At 44.6% G+C, this 19,760-nt stretch overlaps 2 protein-coding genes across 2 annotated transcripts in view; both read right to left on the bottom strand.

Annotated features, from left to right (window-relative positions):
• Positions 1 to 913: 913 nt before the first annotated feature.
• KCNMB4 (potassium calcium-activated channel subfamily M regulatory beta subunit 4) lies at positions 914 to 9,813 on the bottom strand. The gene is made up of 3 exons (XM_015855989.1): positions 9,208 to 9,813; positions 4,905 to 5,032; positions 914 to 1,496 (listed from the first exon to the last, which is right to left on the bottom strand). The coding sequence occupies exons 1-3, from the start codon at positions 9,544 to 9,546 to the stop codon at positions 1,328 to 1,330; spliced, it is 636 nt and encodes a 211-aa protein (XP_015711475.1). The 5' UTR covers positions 9,547 to 9,813; the 3' UTR covers positions 914 to 1,327.
• A 5,397-nt stretch (positions 9,814 to 15,210) lies between these two features.
• CNOT2 (CCR4-NOT transcription complex subunit 2) overlaps positions 15,211 to 19,760 on the bottom strand; it is an 84,620-nt gene continuing 80,070 nt past the window's right edge. The window contains exon 15 of the mRNA XM_015855998.2: positions 15,211 to 16,361. Within this exon, the coding sequence (XP_015711484.2) occupies positions 16,275 to 16,361 (87 nt within the window). The 3' untranslated portion in view covers positions 15,211 to 16,274. The remainder of the gene's footprint in view (positions 16,362 to 19,760) is intronic.

The following is a 19,760-nucleotide window of genomic DNA, read 5'->3' as shown; positions in this document are numbered from 1 at the left end:
GAAGGGAAAGCAGGCTTGCTAAAGCTGAGAGACAGAGAGCATGACAGAACTTATCTCCTCAAAGCAAGAGCGCATAAATATTGAACACATGCAGAAATGGACTCTGTGGATGGCTCTGAGGAGAGCAGACATGTGGCTGAGCAGGCACTTCAGAGAATACACCACAAAAGCTGGAAACACACAAAGCCAAAGGGGAATCAGTGAATAATCCTCTGGAAGGTAATCCCCAGCTTCCAACAAGCACAGGGATTAGAAGGACTTGTCTGAACCAACAAAGCACAGGCAGCAGCAGAAGAGTGAATGTCAGTGGTTCTTTCTCAGTATCACATCCCGGCATGACAGAGGTGCATCTGTTGCAATGTTTAACTTGTGGCAATTGTTAAACTCTGCGGTGTCATCCCTGTAACCACTACTTACTTCCAGAGGCCCCTGCACAGCACACTTGGAGACACAACGCCTGATGGAGTGAGACGCGTGAGCTCCATTCGCTTCTTGCCTTCTACACAAGAACTGGTCACGCAATCCAGGCACAAAAGCTTCTGGAGCAGAGACAGAGAGGATTTTGTTAATCTGGATTTGTGAGCTCCCCGCCATTGGCTTGGCAGTCTGGGGACAATCTGTGTCACCGTGCACCTCCTCCTCTGGGAAAACAGGGAAATACAGCCATGCAGAAATCCACAGCCTTGCCCTGTACCAGTGAGAAGTCACCGATTAATAAATCTGGGGAAAAGTAAGTGTTTTTCAGATAAATATTTCTGTGAGGTTTCTACATTTCCTTGCACGGAGCAGGCGATGATGATGGATTTCATCTGGATAGAAGTTTGAGTTTTGAAGTGAAGGTTTTCTACTCAGTAACAAATAACCCAGTGAGCACAGTGGTATCTTTGTCATAAAAAAAGAGAAAACAAAGGTATAAAAACAAACCAGCCAAACTTTATTACTTTGGAAATACAGTCTATATCATAAAGGAAATAATTTAAATATTTGATATTAAACAATAGCAAAGATCACTTTGCGGAGAATAAATGAGCCACGTCAGTGTATTCAGAAACTGTCTCTCAACACCGCTAGGAGCCGGGCAGCTGCTGGTGAGGGTGGATGGAGCACACTGTGTTGGTACAGTGTGGAGCTTTTGGTAGCAGATACTCACTTACTGCCGCAGCAGAGGAAGCAGGTAGCTGGCGCTGGGCAGGGCGGGCTCCTAAGATTAACCCTCTGGCAGGAGCAGCTCTGCTGCCAGCAAGGATGCACGGTGCAAAGCTTCACAGTGTGCTGAGCCTTCCCACATGAGCCAGGCTCCATGGCGACCTCCATTCCCACAGCCCCGCTACGAGTGCTTCTTCCTCTGGATGGCCTCTGCCCTGGCAGCCAGGCTGCGGGCGCAGGCGGTCAGCGCCACGATGAGGACGCCCACTAAGAAGGTGACCAGAGGCCAGAGGAAGCAGTGCAAGAGGACGGTCTCGTCGTGGGTGCGTTTCAGCATGACATCGTCTGGCCTGCAAAGGGAAGGAGTGTGAGCCCACCCCGCACCAATGGAATGCATCTGGGGTAGAAGCAATAAAGTCAGCTTATATGCATATTTCTACCTGAAACAGCCTCAGACACTGCACGAGGAATTCCAGGTGCAATTACAGCTCCTTTCCCAGCTGTGAGTCCTGGCTGTGCTCCAGGGGAAGCATCCCAAGGCCTAAGAACATCGCAAGGGGCCCCGTGGGGACTGGCCAGGACCTGCCCCACAAAGTCCTGCAGTGATAGCTAACATGGCTGCATGGTTGACATACCCATCCCCAAAGGGAACAGAGGGAAGGACAGAGGAGGGCAGCAAGGAGGAGGTATCCCCAGAGGCATGGGAATTCATCGAGGCCAAGTGTCTGACAGCTCAGTGCCCACCTGCTTCCCATGAGCCTGGGAGCTGGTGTAGGTCCATGCAGGTAGGTTATCTGCAGCCCTAGCTCTGCCTGCTTTCCCTCCCTGCAGCTTAACAGAGTTATTAAGTCAGTCTCACAGTATTTGCACTTTTGGGCTGCTTTCCCAGCTCCAGTCAGACAGGCTGTCTGATGGAAAACCATCTGCAAAGGAAGGAAGCAGAGCTTTTTCCAGTTAGGAAAACATACATTGCTAGTCCCAGCTTTGTCAGACCAGCAGTGGGCTCCCTCTCCTGCTCCCAGGAACTAAGCATGGCCTTGGGCAGGAACAGCCACAGTTGCAGTGGTTGCAGCACCTCTCCCACAATAGCTCCAATATTTAATTGAATAGATTCAATTAAAGAAACAAAGTGTGTCTGGGGAGTGCAAGATATTCTTCTATCTGAATCTTAAGAGATTCAGGAAAATATCTGATGTGACAGCAGTGATGGATTCCAACCCTCATTGCAGATGGGACTGCAGCTCTTGCCACTTAGCCATTTATAAGCGTTTCCCTTTTGGAAAACAGAGGTGTGCAGTTAGTGAAGTTCCAGGATTAGTGCTGCTTTTAGTTGTATATTATTAACATTAGTTGCAGCAGCAACTTAAGTCATACTTTCTATAGAGTAAGAAGCTTTTTGTTCCCTGTTAACTGCTCACAGCATCTCTGCAGACAGTGCACACTGCAAAGTACTGTACCACTCCTACAGTGGCAGACACTGCACAGCACCACCAACACAACTAAACAACCAAAAGAACCTACAGACATCTCTGCCTTAACTCTGAATGAACACCTTCCCCTTTCACTGTCTAGACGAGGAAGGCAGAAATCTGTATTTGTTGTAAAAAGGCAAAACAGCATGTTTCCCCATAAAGATTCACATGCCTTCAGCTTCATTACAGCATGCACTCGTTAGTGCTTTTTCTATTGCTGCAAGGCCTTGGCATGCTGCAGGCAGGGGCACCTTCCTGGCCCCCTGGCCTGAGCACCGCTCCATGAATGACACAGTGGAAGAAAGGATAGGAAACAGCAACACTATCTTCTAACTGCAGGGAATTAATTAAAAGAACTGTGTGTGTACCAAAGCAGAACAAGATTTCTATTCCGCCCTATATGGACAAGCAGCCCTATGGTTACAGCACCCTTGCCTTCTGCAGAGAATTATTCCCAGGTAAATAGCCTACAGGGTATGCCCAACACCATACAGGTGGTCACTACTCACTAGTCACTACTATTTGCTCTTCAAGTTTCAGTGCCGTACAACAACATTGAGAGGTATAAACTACACCGCAAAAAAAGCGATCACAGTGTGTTTTTGCTGTAGTGGATGAGACCAGAGCTGAAGAACAATAATACCATTTAAATTGATATATATACCTCTGTCTATCATAAGATTGAGGGCCCTGAGCTGGTGGAGATCTCTGTTTATCACTTCTTGTCATTGTGGTTGGTATCAATGACACCTATAACTTGAAGAAATCAGTCACAGAACCACAGAAGCATCTAGGTTGGAAAAGACTATCAATATCATAGAGTCCAACCATGAACATGACCTACCAAGTCCCACCACTAAACCACGTCTTTCTTCTCAAACAAACTGATTGGAGCTTGCCCCACCAACCGACAGGAGCTGCCCAACAGTGAGCTCCACACACAGTAACAATTCTGACAGCATTACCAAATTAAATTTCATAAAGAGAAGATGATGCCAATTCATTCCTCTAGAACTTTATTCCACCCTTTCTGTCTTACAGAGACAGGGAGCAGTTTGCTGCACCACACAGTTCAAAAACTGCTGACAGAAGACCTGCAGATTTTTCTCCTGAATTGAACATATTTTTCCATTGTTTGTATGATTCTTCTCGCTTGGCAAGCTCCATAATTATCAGAGCTGCAAAAGTACACCTAAGCAAGCACCCTTAGAGTCAGCAAAACTTATCTTTCAAAGCTCATTTCTATCTCCAGAAGAAAATAGATGGTGTACACATTTCAGCATAGACTAACTTCAAGTATCTCTGGCAGCGAGCCTTTCTTCTGCTGCATATAAATTGCTGTACAATCAAAGAAATAGCAGCACTTCAAGGCAGCCATAACATTTGGCAATAACATTTAACAATACAGGATTCAGCAAATATAAGGAAAAAGCCTTTCCCAAGTGCTGCACAATTGGCACAGAACAAATAGCAGAGCTTAGGCAGCACATCTCGTAACTTTGCCTCAGCCCCAGCTGCAGATGTGACATGAGAATCAGCTCACCCACCCCAGCACACCACATGGGTATCTGCACCTGGGCATATTGCCCTAAGCTCCATTACAGGAGATAGACAAACACCTCTGGGCACCCAACATAGTCAGGCACTTAATTCTGAGTGAGATTAAAAGATCCTATTTCTCTGCACTGTCGCTAATGGCTAACTTTCACAAAGCTGGCTGGAGACAACAGACTGTTCTCCAGGGCATGCCAACCAGGACTACAGTCTCAGCAGGGAGGGGACAACAGCCATAGCCAGAGTAGGAGGAACCTGAAGGCCTGAGGTGTCCAGCAGACTACCCAGGGGAGTCAGGACTCTCTGTACCTGCCAGCTTGCTTCAGTTCTCCATGCCAGATCCCTTTGGAACTGGAAGCAAAGTCCCACAAACCTTGCCTGACCTGGATACCTTAAGTATTTTCTTTCCCCTTCCTCATCTACATGGGCCCGTCACCCCCATCACTGCTGTTCTCTCAAGGCACTGAAAAAAATAAAAAAGATGCTTTTTGCCATAATACTGCATGATTTAAAGGGAACTCTCCTTAGAGCTTTGTATTTTTTACCTCAAGTGGTAAAAACGCTTTTCCATTCCCACGTAGCTTTTCACCAATAGAGCTGTCTTACACTAAATTCCCTGCATTAAGCTTCATCACTACATGAATGTACATACACATTGTGCAGAAAGAACCAAGAGACAGTTGCTAAACACACATATAAGCACTTCCATCTATGCAAACATACATTACTTACCTCAAGTGCTGGTTAAAATAGCAAGTAAAGGGCTGTGAACCCACTTTCTCCTTCCAGTATTTCTGCTTGTACGTGACATTCTCAGAGTTCTCCTGATCATCTCTGGCACAGGGAGGGATGTAGGAACACTGTCAACACATGCAGCAAAACAGAGTTACTTTTGTGCTTGAGAACACCAGGCATCGCTTTCTCTGCATCTTCCTCTGAATGCCAACACTACTGAAATGGGCAAAGAAGAATTAATACAGGCTCCAAAGAAAGGCAACTAATAAGTAAGCTGAACTTGACTTGACTTGATAGTTACACCCTGCAGGTACTGGAAAAGGATTCAGAAACATTCAGAAACAAAATCAAAGATTAATCATGTTTTGTTCTGTTATCAAACCAACCTGCCGTGTAACACCTATGGGTGTTTGGTTTGATTTGCTGTGGTGATGAATGTGGAAACAATCAAAGTATTCCAGCAAGTTGCAGACAATGATATCTGATATCTAGCTGATATTCTTTGGCACAAAGAACGTTTTCTGCCACTTTTACTTGAGCAAAAAGCAGCACAGAAAGTTCCAACCCTCAGTGCAGCAGAGCAGTTCAGTGTCTGCTTCTACCATAGAGAAGTCAGCCATAGAGACGCAAGCTCCTGGGTTTGGATATCTGCTTCAAAGCCCCAGGAGACCAAGCGCATTGTCTCCCCAACCACAGCACACTTGAGACTGGGCTTTCAGAGATGTAGCCCTGGATCACTCACAACACTCAAGTCTTGTCTTTTTACAGTAGTTCCCACCCTTTTATCTTGATCTGAAAATGAACTAGATTTGCTTCTGTCTCTTCTCTCTGTATCTTCATGGGAAAAACACAAAGGAAATGCATGGAATCTTGTCATAAATCACTGGAACCTCACTGGTTGAACCTCTTGAGAAACAACGACCTCAAAGAAAGGAGTGGTCCCTACATGAATCCTACGGGTCCCCCTGAAAGATCTACTCAACCCAGTAAGGGCCCTGAGCAGCAGGCAGCACCTTAAGTCCAACTCCAAACTTGATTTATCACCTGCTGCACATACATTGGAGCTCATTTGCTTCCCCAGGATGCCATCAATAGTTCTCACTAACCCGGCGTTCATTTTGGCTCCTTAGATGGGATAGACAGGAACAATAATCTGGAACCTTCCAGTGCCATGAGCTGGTAGGTGAACCTGGGATGACCTCCAGCTTTGGCAACAGGCAGTTTCTGAAAGGTTAATTCCACAGTCCTCCCCCACAATACACAGTGTGAAATCCTACCATCAAAACGTAACTAAATGCCAAGTGTCTGAAAGCAAGCTAGGATGCCTCGCGCTTAATTGCAGCCTAAGAAGCAACATCCATTTTCAGTGGAAGGGTCCCACCCTGTAATACTTTGATGGTTTTTCTTCAGTCTGTTACAAAGAAGTCGGAGAACAGCGCTTAAGATTAGACATTCAGAATAAACCTAATGATGCGGGGAGCTTTTCATACGATCTATCAGTACATAGCGCACCTCCTACACTACATCACAGCAACAATAACATCATTATGCAATTTAAATGCAGTCTCAATTACACAGCTCAAAATCAGTACTAAGCTAATAATATTCACTCCTCAGTCAAAGCCGCTGTTTGGATAGATGACTCAGGATTCAATTCAGTAAAAGTGTCAGAGAGCAGCTAACACGACTTCACACCATGGTTTTAGTAAGCTTTGTGTCTGCTGTGTTTGCTACACAGTGCTTCCCCACCGGTATCTCTGCAGCATCAGGCCCCTCATCTACCCCAGCCAGCGGGGCCAATGACTCACAACCATTGGAGCATCCCTGGAGGAATCCCAACTCCACCACCAAACTGCTGCGCTGGCGTGAAGCAGAGATCACGTCCTCCCAGTTCCACCACTCTGTCTCAAAAGTTAGATGGTAACTAGTCCTGGTTTAGCTTTGCTTGTACAGATGTGCTCTTGGTGCTCTATCGTTGGGAAAGTACAACACACCACTCAAACATACAATTTCTGATTCCTGATGAGCTTCTCCAAACTTGTGGTGCAAGCATTCCCTCACATTTATGGCTTGTCTTCATGGCCTGAGAGTAAGGAAGGGCTACCCAGACCACCCTGCTGGCAAGGAGCAGAGGTGCATAAGCACTGACAATTACACCCCCAGGCTCTGGGCCTGCCCCACCAGCATCGTATTCTTCCAGAACAGGGCTTGACTGCAAAGAGAAGTCATCATACTGCCCAGCTAAACCCACAGCCCAGCCCTGCACTGCTGTGCATGCTGGCACACGCTCCATAGAAGGCATCTCGCTCCACAGCCAGGATGTCAGTGACAAAATGACTTCGCAATTAATCCCCCTTAAGCCTTATCTCAGAGATGATTATTGCTATCAGCGCAGCTGAAGAAAGGCTGCGACTGCTCTGCTGAGATTTCTTCCTCTGAGACCAAAAAAAGAAGAAAAAAAAAAATAAAAAGAGGAAATCCACAAATCTCTCAAAGCCAAATGTAATCGTGCGCCGTGCTTCATATATACGTTTCTGGATTAACTCTGACCCAGCTACATAATCTTTTAAGAGCCCAAATGAATCCTGGGCCATACAGCAATGCCATCATCCCAGGAAGCAGGAGAAAAAGAAGCCTTTTCCTGCAGCTGGAGCTCACCAGGACGGACAGATAGATGCATTTACACACCAGCCCACTCCGTTACAGACAGTAGAATACTCTTCATCTGATGCATGGGGGTTGTTTCTGGTGGGGAGCAGCTAACGGTCCATCCAGTACAGTTCTATGCTACAACAAGAAACATGCATCTGTCACACTGCTGCTTTAACAGCAACAAAAGAGCCACCCTGGGAGAAGCTGCCAAACAGGATGGAGAACACCGAGACCCTCCTAAACAGAACTGCTCACGGCTTTTCCCCTCCTGTCTGGAAGCTGATCAGCATGATGTGTGCCTGACTCCATCAGTATGCATGGGTGTGCTACAGGAAGGGTTAAAGGGCTCTGCAGGTGCTTGCTCATAAATACACACTGGGCCCTAATCAGGAAACCCAGCGGCTTCCCAGCCTGTTGCTGCGCCCAGTCTGTTCTACCACAAAATCCTGAAAACTCTCAAAGAGGGCGACAGTTGAGGACACAAATCAAGAGCAGCCCATAAGCGCTCGGCCAGACAGGTTTGAATCCAGGAGAACAAAACCAAAGCACCGAACGCATCCTTCATCTCCTTTAAGAGGATGCGTTTTCCTAGCAGGACCTACACAACTTTTATTCACATTTTGTATTGGTGTGTCATAGTAAGGAAAAATAGTTGGGCAACGTTTCTTTCTGTGTTCTTCTCCACTCAGTTAAACTCAGTTACAACCAAAGAACACAATCATATCAATACAACATCCTTCCTGCTCGGTCTCGGGCAGGTACAGCCATCAGCCAACAATACAATATGGGGTGTACAGCCCATACACAGAGAGGTCAAACAGGGTTCTGAGTTCCACTCAGGCTTCCAGAAGGGCAGATGGTGTGTACATGGGGAGCAGCACCTCGAGAAGGGGGAAGTTTGTAGAGCTCCACAGCAGCTCCCCAGCCCCGCAGCCTCACCTCACTCAATCCAAACCCCATCAGATTTACCGTCCCACTTCCCGCTCCGTGCCTGCAAAGACATCGAGGGCCAAAAAGCAGCACCCGGAGCCGGGCGCGCAGCCCGACGGACGGAGCCGCACCGCTGCGGCAGCCCTAGGGATGCGGTCCCGCTGCCGGCGCTGAGCCCACCCTGACGGGGCTCCGCAACCCGATCCCGGGCTCCTCTGGGACACACCTCCCCATTGCTCGACATAAAAAAGCTAAAGGAGCGTCCGCCCTGACAGAAGGCACGGCGCCGTCCCCGCCGGCCGGAGGATGCAACTTTTCCTCCCGCTTCTTCGGGCTGCCATAGAAGTTTATGGGCCCCGAGGAAACTCCCATTTCGGCACAGCCCGTCCCCACCCGCACACAGAATCACAGAATGACCCGGGTTGGAAGGGACCTCAAGGATCATGTAGTTCCAACCCCCTGCCTGGCAGGGCCACCAAACATACACATTTACTAGATCAGGTTGCCCAGGGCCCCGTCCAACCTGGTCTTGAACACCTCCAAGGACGGGGCATCCACAACCTCCCTGGGCAGCCTGTTCCAGGGCCTAACCACTCTCCTAGTGAAGAACTTCCCCCTAACATCCAACCTAAATCCTCCCTCTTTTAACTTAAAACCATTTCCCCGTGTCCTGCTATTGTCAGCCCTTCTGAAGAGTTTACTCCCCTCCTGCGCTCACCTTGGGGTTGGTGCGGAGCTGCCGCTCGTCCTCGTGCAGCAGCGCGGGCGCTGCGGATCGGGAGGTGCGGACCAGCACCTGCAGACAGGGGTAGCGGGCGGTGCCCCGGCAGGCGGCCCCGCACGAGAAGGTGCAGGCGAAGCGCTCGCCCAGCTGCCGCACCGCCAGCACCGTGCAGTTGGCGGCGCCGCCGCCGCCCCGTTCCTGCAGAGCAGGGCGCAGCCAGCAGCAGCCCAAGCCCAGCAGCGAGAGCAGCCCGGCGGCGATGAGCAGGAAGCCCAGCCGCATGCTCTTGTCCTCCGCCTCCGTGTACTCGTAAGCCGCCCGGCCCCGCGCCATCGCCCGCCTGCCGCTCGCCGACTGGAAACCGCTGCCATCGGCCGCGGCTCCGTGCACCCCGCCCGCTACACTCTCGGCCGCTCCCCCTTCCCCGCCTCCTCCGGGGCCGGGTAAATAAATAAATAAGCGGGTAGTGGATGAGGAGTAAAAGTGCGGTTGGGAGTGAGCGGGAGGAGGAGGGGAGAGCGTAAATAACTAATGAAATGAAAATAATAAGAAGAGCACGAGTTGAATAGGATGCGAGTAAGAGAAGAAGAGGAAAAGAAAAGAGAAACGAGTGAGAGAAAGAAAGAAAGAAAGAAAGAAAGAAAGAAAGAAAGAAAGAAAGAAAGAAAGAAAGAAAGAAAGAAAGAAAGAAAGAAAAGAAAAAAGAAGGAAAGAAGGAAAGAAGAAAGAAGGAAAGAAGAAAAGAAGGAAAAGAAAGGAAAGAAAGAAAGAGAGAAAGAGAAAGAAAAGAGAAAGAAGAAGAAAGAAGAGAAAGAAAGAAAGAAAGAAGAAAGAAAGAAAAAGAAAAGATACGAAAGAAAGAAGAAAGAAAGAAAGAAAGAAAGAAAGAAAGAAAGAAAAGCAAAAAAGAAAAGAAAAGGAGAAGAGGAAAGGGAGAAGAGGGAGAAGAGAGAGAGAGGGAAAGAGGGAAAGAGGGAAAAGAGGGAAAGAGGGAAAGAGGGAAAGAGGGAATAGAGGGAAGGAAAGGAAGGAAGGAAAGGAAGGAAAGGAAGGAAAGGAAGGAAGGAAGGAAGGAAGGAAGGAAGGAAGGAAGGAAGGAAAGGAAAAAGGAAGTAGTATTCGAGAAAGGAAAGGAAGGAAGGAAGGAAGGAAGGAAGGAAGGAAAGGGAAGGAAGGAAGGAAGGAAGGAAGGAAGGAAGGAAGGAAGGAAGGAAGGAAGGAAGGAAGGAAGGAAGGAAGGAGAAGTACAGGAAATAAAAGAGGGGGAAAAGGGGGGAAAGAAAAAGGAAAAAAAAAAAGAAGAAAAGGAAAGAATGAAAAAAGGAGGAAAAAAATGGAAGGAGGAAAGAGGGAAAGAAAATGAAGAAAAGGGAGAGCAAAGAAAAAAAGAGGGGGAAATAAAGACCAAAAAAGCCTGAGAAACAGGGAAGAAAGGCAGGAGAAGGAAAATAAAGAACAGGTCACACTGGTATTAAATGAACGGCAGAATAAAAATTAAGAAGTAAACATAAAATAAAGATATACATATATATAAGCCAAATAAACCAAGCAAAATAAATTCCATTACTATCAATTTGGGGGAGGGGGGAAGAAACAAACCGTATTAAAAACGAATGAGAAGATCTCAACCCGGCTGACCTAATTCAGGGCTGTCCGGGGGCGGAAGGGACAGCTTGGCTGGGATTATCGGCCCCAGGATGATTTGCTGCATGGAGGCTGCTGCAGATTAGGGCCGTGTAAGGGGTGACGCCTGCAGGGGGGCAGGCCTCTGTCTGAGACCCCAGTGCAGCACCAGCACAGCCTCAGAGCCCTTTGTTGTTACCTGCAGACCACAGGTCGGCCAGATGATGGCTGTGAGATGAGAACTGCATTTAACTGGAAGGTGTCAGCCTTTAAAAGGTCGCCCTCAGATGTGCCCTGTTCAGATCCAAAGGAACGCGCTCCTCTCGCAAATAAACTTGGTCGTTACTTGGCATTACACAGTGCCAAAGTACAATAAACAGCTGTCATGTTTTTATCCTGCAGAACAAAGTGTGACAGTTTCTGGGCCTGATGATACAGCAGATGAGAAGGTACAGATATCAATGGAACAATAAATACGGGAAATAATGCTTTTCTTCTGGCCACATTTTTCTTTCACTTTCCCAAACTTTTAAAGATGAAGTGGATCCATAAGTTCTCCAAGTGGGACACTGAGCTGCGGTTGGCAGGAGGGCCATTAGGCACAGCGCTGTGACATGAATGCAAATGGATGCCAGACCTTGAAGGCTGGACTTCATGCACCAAACCCTGTGCTGGAGCCCTGAGCAGATGGTGAGGCTGTATTGTGCCTGGAATTGGAGGCTAATGTTTACCAGATAAACACACGTGTTGTTTTTTGAAGGCCTGCACAACTATTTTTGTCAGTACTAAGCCAGTACTACAGGCCTGCTATGGTCAGTCAGAGGAGAAATTAGCCTAGAAGGAGGAGAGCAATGGGACAGGCTGGCTCTCCACAGCCATGTTGGTGGGAGGGTTGTCCTGATGTCTAAGATGTCTGAGAGGGGACGGACTGGGATGAGCCTTGCGAGGCCACATGCATTTCCTTGCAGAAGCCTGTGATGGCCACCAGGGAGCTCTTGCACAGTCTCAGCTGTAGCAAAAGGCCTTTGTGAATAACCTAAATATACATATGTATGTATACATGAAGAAAAAAAAAGCCTTATTGAAACCAGTGCTAGAACACTCACCAGGAAGTAAACTGGGCTTCAAAGGGCGGAAGGTGACAGCTGGCAGCTAGAAACACAAACAAGGGCAGGGGAAAAAACACCACCAAAGCAAAACAAAGTGCCCAAAAACAGCTGGTTCCAAAACATTCTGCAAGGCCCCTTTGCTCCTGATCAGGAACAACTGATAGGCAATGCAGGATGGTGCAGACAGCAGTGAAGATCAGCCAGCTTGCCGCCGTGCTGCAGCGCAGTGCAGGGCCACCTGTTAAACCAGAGGATGCTCTCTGGTTTTAGCAGGAAGTTGTGACATACACCTACAAACAATACTGCTGTGTTAATGCCGACATGGCTGCGTGAGCTGCAAAAAAAGCAAGTCTCAGAAAGCAAGATTCAAGAATCAGCGCTGATAGTGCTGCACTGTCTCAAATCAGTACAGCCCCAAACCATCGTTCAGTGTGTTTTAATGTTACTTTCAAAACATAAAAAGTTCAGCTCCAAAAGTGAGCTGGTTGAAAGCGGTAAATTACTGAGGTAAATCAAACCGCAGTTTCAAAATGACTTGTCTGGCTGCGTTTCCTCTGGTCTTTTAAACATACCAGGAGCTCTCAGGTTCGCAGAAATGAGAGCACGCGTGTTTACTAAAGGAGATGGGGAGGAACCAACAGCTACAGCGCTTTAATTCTGGAGCTACACGAAAACAAAAGCATCAGCTGTCAGTCCAGTTTAGCTGCTCGGCCTGGACTGCATCCTTCACCAAAACCCAGATCCTACTGGTGTTTAGGCAGCAGTTAGTGTAGAGAAACACGGAGCATGGAAACATCCAGAAATCGCATGTTAACAGCAGCAGTTGTTACAGTGAGTAAGGACTGTAATTGTAAGTACAGCACTGTGCAACTACCACACACTTCAGATCCCAACTGCACCCTTGGAAGCCCTTCTGAGTGTGGCAGAGAAACCAAGTTCTCTTCCTTTGCTCCACTCAACATCCAGCCTTTCAATCCATCTCTGGGGAATTAACATTAAATATATGTGTTGTTTTTTTTTTTCAGTGTTCCTTTCTAGGGTGTAAATATCTTTAAAGCACTACCATTCAGAAGCCAAATACCTTCTCCAAGAGCTATACCCTGCTTTCTTGTATCACACACATGCCACACCTGTGAAGCAATGATGAGGTCAGCAGTGAATGCCAGCACGCTTCCAGCTAACATTAATGGAGCCGCAGTCACGTGCAAAATAGTTTTAGCCACGCGAGCATCTACAGGATTCCCTGGATTATTTGTGGATTCAATTAGGCTAATCAAGCACCTGAAGGTACTTAAGCACACGTGGCAGCGGATACTAAAGCAGAGATTAAGCCCCGAGTGCTTTTATGGTTACTTCCAAACACGCAGGTGGCCCACGCTCACCTCCTTCCTCTGGGATGCCCTGCGCCTCAGATGGCCCCGCAGGCAGGTGGGTTGAGTGACAACTGTTAAAAGAGCAGCGGTGGGTGATCACTGCAATGCTACAGATAACCCAGTTGGTGAAAGTCACTTTCACAGCCCTGGAAATTCAGGGGAGTGGATTTCCAAACCAAATGGAGCTATTTAATGATTGAAGACATAGTTATAAACAACGTGTGCCGAGGAGAGATGAGTGTTTGGTTTCACGGGCCAAAAATCAAAGTACTTCTGGTTGTTTCCAAGAATGCTGGTTTGTGTCTCAGAACTTACCTTGCGTGTTGTACAACCGTGTTGTAATTACGGGAGGAAAGCACCGCAAGTAAAATTATTTCGAGTAGTTTTCTATTCTCTCTCATTTATTTATAGCAACAGTGAAAGAGGTGCAAGAAAAGCCTCAGAGCTTCGCTGTTGGTATTTAAAGATCTCCAATTCAGGAAGCAGTTTGCCGCAAGTATAAATGAAGTTTCAGCTTTTCTTCCTTGTGGAAAAAAAAAAAGCAGCAGGGATTTTTCACTCTGATCAATCAACTCGGGATCAGCCTACAATGTGCTTCCTTGTTTTAGGTATCACGCCATCTCTCCTGCTTCCACCCAGGGCACAATGGTTTCAATCTCAGCTCAATTGCGTATGTATTTAGGTAACAAGATGCTACTTTTAGTGCAGTTCCTCTTGCTCCCTGGCATTCATTGCATTCATTTCCACGAGACTGGCAAACCAACCAACCCCATAAGTAATAAACTCCCAATGACCTGAAGCAGTAAATAATGTTTCAGGAAGCCTTCAAAAATGCAATGGTCACAGCAGACCAGTAGTTAAAAAAGAAAGAAAGAAAAAGTTCACATTTATCACAGCAGTAAACTTCTGGAAGATGTTCCTTGTTAGCATTTCAAGCTGCAGGCTCGACTTCTCAGACACGTCTGCGTCCACTCTGTGGAAAAGCCGCTATATTTCTCTGCTGTGTTAGTCATCACCCAGATGATAAACAGCCCTTATTTAAGTGTGCTGTCATAATAAAAAGATGTTGATTAGCAGGTTTATGGTTTTTATGACTATCATCTTAAATTACATGTAAAAGTGTAGAATCTGAAATCACTATAAACCTGATACAGAAAAAGCAACAGTATCACAGATGGCCCATTTCCAGGTTTAGTTCGATAAATGCCAGGAAGCTATTTTGTAATACGTAGAAAAACAGGTTAAAACCTAAAAAATAAACCATAAATAAAAAGGATTGATGGGCACTGTTTTACTGCCTTGATGATCTCAGGTATTCTGAAATGCTTTGTATCACCAAAGGCAGCTCAATGTGAAGTTCCAGTTGCAAGGAGAGAAAGGAAACTACCCCAATGGTTCGGGTTCTTCTTCCTCCATTCTAAGGAGCTGTTGTAGTTTTTCTACAAGCAGCGTGTACTTGTGTTTGTTCTAGCAGTAATGACCATCAAATGAAAAGTGTATCTATCTAAAGTGGGTAAGCATCAGTTCAGGACTAAACTATGACCAGCTCTAAGCCACACTTCTCACAAGTTTTCCTTCTCAGATGAGTTGACGAAGCACCTTTTTATCATGTGAACCGTATGAAGTGTCACCCAACCCCCCGTGTTTTGTTTGTTGTTTTTTCTTTTAAAACAAACCAAAAAGGAACAGATTTCAAACCAAGATGACCAAACATTTTGGTCTACCGTGGAAAAGAATAGGAATCTGTTATAAAATTACTTGTCAGCAGCAAAAAGACTCTTCAAGTGCCTTAACCACTGTACAGCTCGATAGTTTTAATACTTCAATTTTTTTTTCCATTATTCATTGTTGAAGAAATAATTTCACAATCTCAAATCAAAGTCAACACTGCAGTGAGGAGAGCTTTTCTACTTTATTACAAAGAGAAGAAGCCTTTATGTGGTCAGAAAATACAAGATTGATCTTTTTTTTTTTTTTTTTCTCTTCCTATGAAACGCTGCTGTTCAAACAGCCAGAGTGAATTGTCTCAGTTCACTTAAGTCCCATCACATTCACTTGGGTATGGATGTCCTTGGCTGCTGAAAATCTGGCCCTTTAGTGCACAGGGCGACAAAGTAGTCCCCTGACCAGCAGTTCCAGAATGTCCCGTTTTCATATATTGCATCCATGCACACCTCCTAAAAATGAGGTACAGCAGGGCAAACATTTTCCAAAATAGATGTCATATATATAATATATACACATTCGTACATACATACCTTTATTCATGTGATGTCCAAAAATTTAAAAAAAATGTACACATTTATTACAAAATCGTAACAAAGACTGGACAGTGTTTTGCTCATTCTGGAAAGATGAAGCTCAGTAATACACAACTCTGGAAACTAACCAGAGACTGTGGCAATATCTTTCTTCTAAACAGTCAGATATTCTTGCATTAAGCTTGGCGAAAACTGCCTTTCAAAAACAGAAGGGGAAGTAAAATGAAGGAAGCAAACCTTGCTCATCTTTCCAAATGAAATACGAGAAGGATCTTCACATAAAAATGCACAAACATTTTTTATTACCAATAGTGCTACAATGAACAATGCAAATTTTGTTGTTGTCTAATTTTTTGTCTTTTTTCTTATTTTTTGACTTTTTACATTTTGGAAAACTAAGTGGTAAACTTTTGTCAGTGTACTCGCTTGTCTTTACAGACCCAAGCTTGTCTGCTGGCAAAAAAATAAAACAAAAACAAAAATTCAGACCCTGCTCAAACTAAAGAAAAAACAATTACAAATTTAGTTGTTGGGCAGCACATAATTAGTAAGGCAGGACCTCAAATGGTGACCCTTCGCATGAGCCAATTGCCAGATCCTCAAGGAATTAAAACCAGGATGCCTGAGCCACATCAGTTCTGCAGTTATGTTGAGTATTGTGCTGAGACAGCCATACCCCAAGAAAAGGGAAGTCTTTAGAAGGCTTGCTGAGCAGGGTTGTAGTTGAAGGTTGATGGCAGATGAGGCCTTTCTTCTAATTTGTCATATTCCAGATGGAACTCCTACAATCAAAAAAGAAACAAACAAAAAAGACAAAGCCAAATAAAACTATGTGTCATTTAATTGCTCAAAAGTGTTTTCTACAAGCCGTATTTGAAAAGCACGAATACAAAAGAGATCAAGTCCTAATCTATCTTGAGGCAAAAATGAGCCAGTTCACTATCTTGGATTCCATATTTTAATTACAAAAAAAGTCAATATTCTGAGCCACTACACCTGCAATGCGTGGGATTCCTCCAAACCTTCTTTTTTTTAAATGGTACTTTACCCTCAGAACCCTTGTTATGACCTCAATTATACAATCTGCATATACAACATGCTCACAAATCAGCCCATGCTATGATTACATTATGAATAAAGGCTCCTGCCTTTCAACAGTTCAGATGGACAGAGACTTATTGTGTATGATCTTTAGTTCTGAGATGTTTTGTGGCATTCTACCAGGCCCAGTCTTAAGGTGAAACTAGCTGGGTTTCACCTTAGCACAACAATGGGGAACATGACCTAAAACGCTAGAGACAGACTATTGAAACCAATTTAAGACATAACTGAAGAAAAATAATATAACACATTTCACACTCCAATTTACCCAAATCCTTGTGTATGTCCTGAGCTCCTTTGTATTACACCTCTCTTTGAAAACACCTTTCACAAGAAATCTCCCTGGTGTATTATAAACAACCATTCAGAATAAAAATCTTTGCCCATGTACTCAGATGCCACACAAGGAACTGATGCATAAACAAGCAGCTTCGCTGTCTCACTGGCACAACCTCCTGACTTCCATCTGAGAGGGTTTGGTTTGCCTACTTGTAAAATACCTCAGTGATGCAGCAGGAATTTTTAATCTGACTATAGCAACTACTACAAATCAGATTGCAGCTAGCCCTGATATCTAAATGCATCCTGATTATTACACAGAAAAAGCAGCTTTTCCCTCCGTGACCCTGCAAAAACCCTCAATTAGTACACTCTGACATTTGGTGCTCCTCCCTTCATACATGCAGTTACAAGAAATTACTTCAATCTGATATTTTTCAGATCCTTTCCGCAGCTTAACTTGGCCTCATCCCCATTTCATCTTCATTCAAGAAGTACAGTAAGTGGAAGCTGCACAACTGTTTTTTAAGGCTACTTCCTTTCAACACAAGGGACACACACAGTCATTTATCTTGCCTAACTGAATGGGGAACCTCAGAGGACCTTCATCTGTATCTACAGAGAAAACTTAATCCCCCTCCTTTTACACACTGATAAAAACACTAAGCGTGCAGAACAGATTATTTTAAAGCTCTCCCTGAAGTGCTTCAATAGTGCAATATTTCAGCTTTTACAGGTAGACAAACTCAATTAAAGAACAAATCAATTCATCATCAGAAATAAAATCTGGGGAAACTGAACTCCCCGATTCCTCTGCTTTAATGCAAAACAAGGTCTAACTAGCATGGAAAGAACATTCAGCGTGGCAACAAAACTAATGAGGGACAAATGCTAGGAAGCCAGCAGGTCTCTATTCCCCAGAGAATACTGTACCTAAACCTGGAAAATCCTCGCAAAGCCTGTATGTGAGGTTATAGAACCATTTGCACAGTAGTGTTGTATGTTTGCCTCATTTCTGCATTCCTGCTCTGCTTCAGCCAAGATGTGTTTCTCTCATTTTTTCCACTACACTCTGTGCGTAGCCTTTAAGTTGCACAAACAAGTAAAATTGCTTTTGGCACTCCTCATTAACACTGCATGCCAGTTGGTGTACATTCCCCTCTTATGCAGATCCACACATACGTGCTGGTACTGAAGGGATGCCTGCTCTCTCCTTTTTTCAGCAGCAAAGTCATGGTGTACAGGTATTTGGTGTGACAAGCTGGTCTAGGTTGGTTGGATCTTCATAATTCTGAAGTCATTTTTTAATAGGGAAAATACCTCTCAAACTTCTCTCCCATTCCTGGCTTTCAGAGTTTCCATTTTGCACATAATCATGGAAGGATCTGCAGATTACTATCATTCTGTTGGGGAACTGCTTTTTTTTTTAAACAGAATTGTAAACAAAAGATAAGAATTAATAATAAAAGCTTAGATCGGTTACCTGAACCTTCACACGCTCTGAAATACCCTTGAAATTACACTTTACTTTAACCACTACAATGGAATTGATTACCTATAAATGGGGTTTCCAAACTTACTGTGGCTGCGTGCTACTGCCGGTCCTGTCTGAAGGAAGGGTTTGGCACCTTGAGCAGTGCTTTGTGGGCCACAAACTGGAAACCCCTCGTTTAGAAGGAGGAATACAATTTCCTACCAAAGCTGCTCTAGGAGCATATGAATGGATGCTTCAGACTGTTACTGATCTTAAAATAAAAAGGCTTACTGTGCCTTTTCGACTTACACGTCAGCAGTGCTGAAGCCCAATATCCAGCAGCATTTAAGAATACTTCAGTTATATCTGACAATACCAAAAAAGAACTCATTGACGAAAATTTGTTGAAAACTAAAAGGCAATTATTTATTGTATGTAGAAAAATACTTGTATTACATGTTTTTTTTACACTTTAAGTCTTTCCTTTTGATTCCGGGGGCCACTGTAGTTTAGGGTGTGAACAGCATCACTGATATTTTTGAATATAAACAGATACAAATAAAGTGTATAAATGCCACTTATCCATTGACAAACATTTGTTATATTGTTAACTTCTTATACAGAATAATTATTGAAAATTAGATATGTTTTAATGACCAAGGAAAATGAGTACTAGCTGTGCGTGGAAACTTAGGGCACATGCTCAACACTAAATAAATTTTCTATGCAATTAAATCAGTTCCTTCTTGTGCCGCTCTAAAAACTTGCTTTGGTGGCAAAGTTACATCAGCCTGCACACAGACAAACAATAATATATAAAAAATACTGGAGACAGAATTGTTTCAGGTGATCCATAGCATTAATAGACTAAGCCAAAGCAAAGTTAGCTGAATAAGAATTGCCTAGATCACAAATAAGTCTGGGCTGTGTAGTCCCATTAAATGACAGCAAAGAAAATCTAAGCGGGACCAAGAAGGCAGTATTTATGCTGGCTTAAAGATGGGTGCAAAGACCCAAGTTTAAGGTAGGGCCTGAACTCAAATACAATGGCACATTGCTGTTACAAGAACAAATTTAACGTTCTACCACTTTAAGATCAATATTAATACTTCTATAATTACTAGAAAGTCATTTAATACAGGCAGCAACCCTTACAAGCAAGTAAACACCTGGAAATTTAACCTTTCTTCAGAAAGAACTCCACATTTTATAGATACTAAATCAAAGTATACAGGTTATGTTATTTTTTTTTTCCTCTCCTTAAACAGGATTATTTCTCCTTACTTTTCAAAGGAGAAATTCCAGACAGTTTACTTCAGACAATTTA

This window comes from Coturnix japonica, chromosome 1, assembly GCF_001577835.2.
Source record: "Coturnix japonica isolate 7356 chromosome 1, Coturnix japonica 2.1, whole genome shotgun sequence".
Lineage (NCBI taxonomy): Eukaryota > Metazoa > Chordata > Aves > Galliformes > Phasianidae > Coturnix > Coturnix japonica.
The sequence above is the reverse complement of the archived record's forward strand: the minus strand, read 5'-3'. Positions and strand labels throughout refer to the sequence as shown.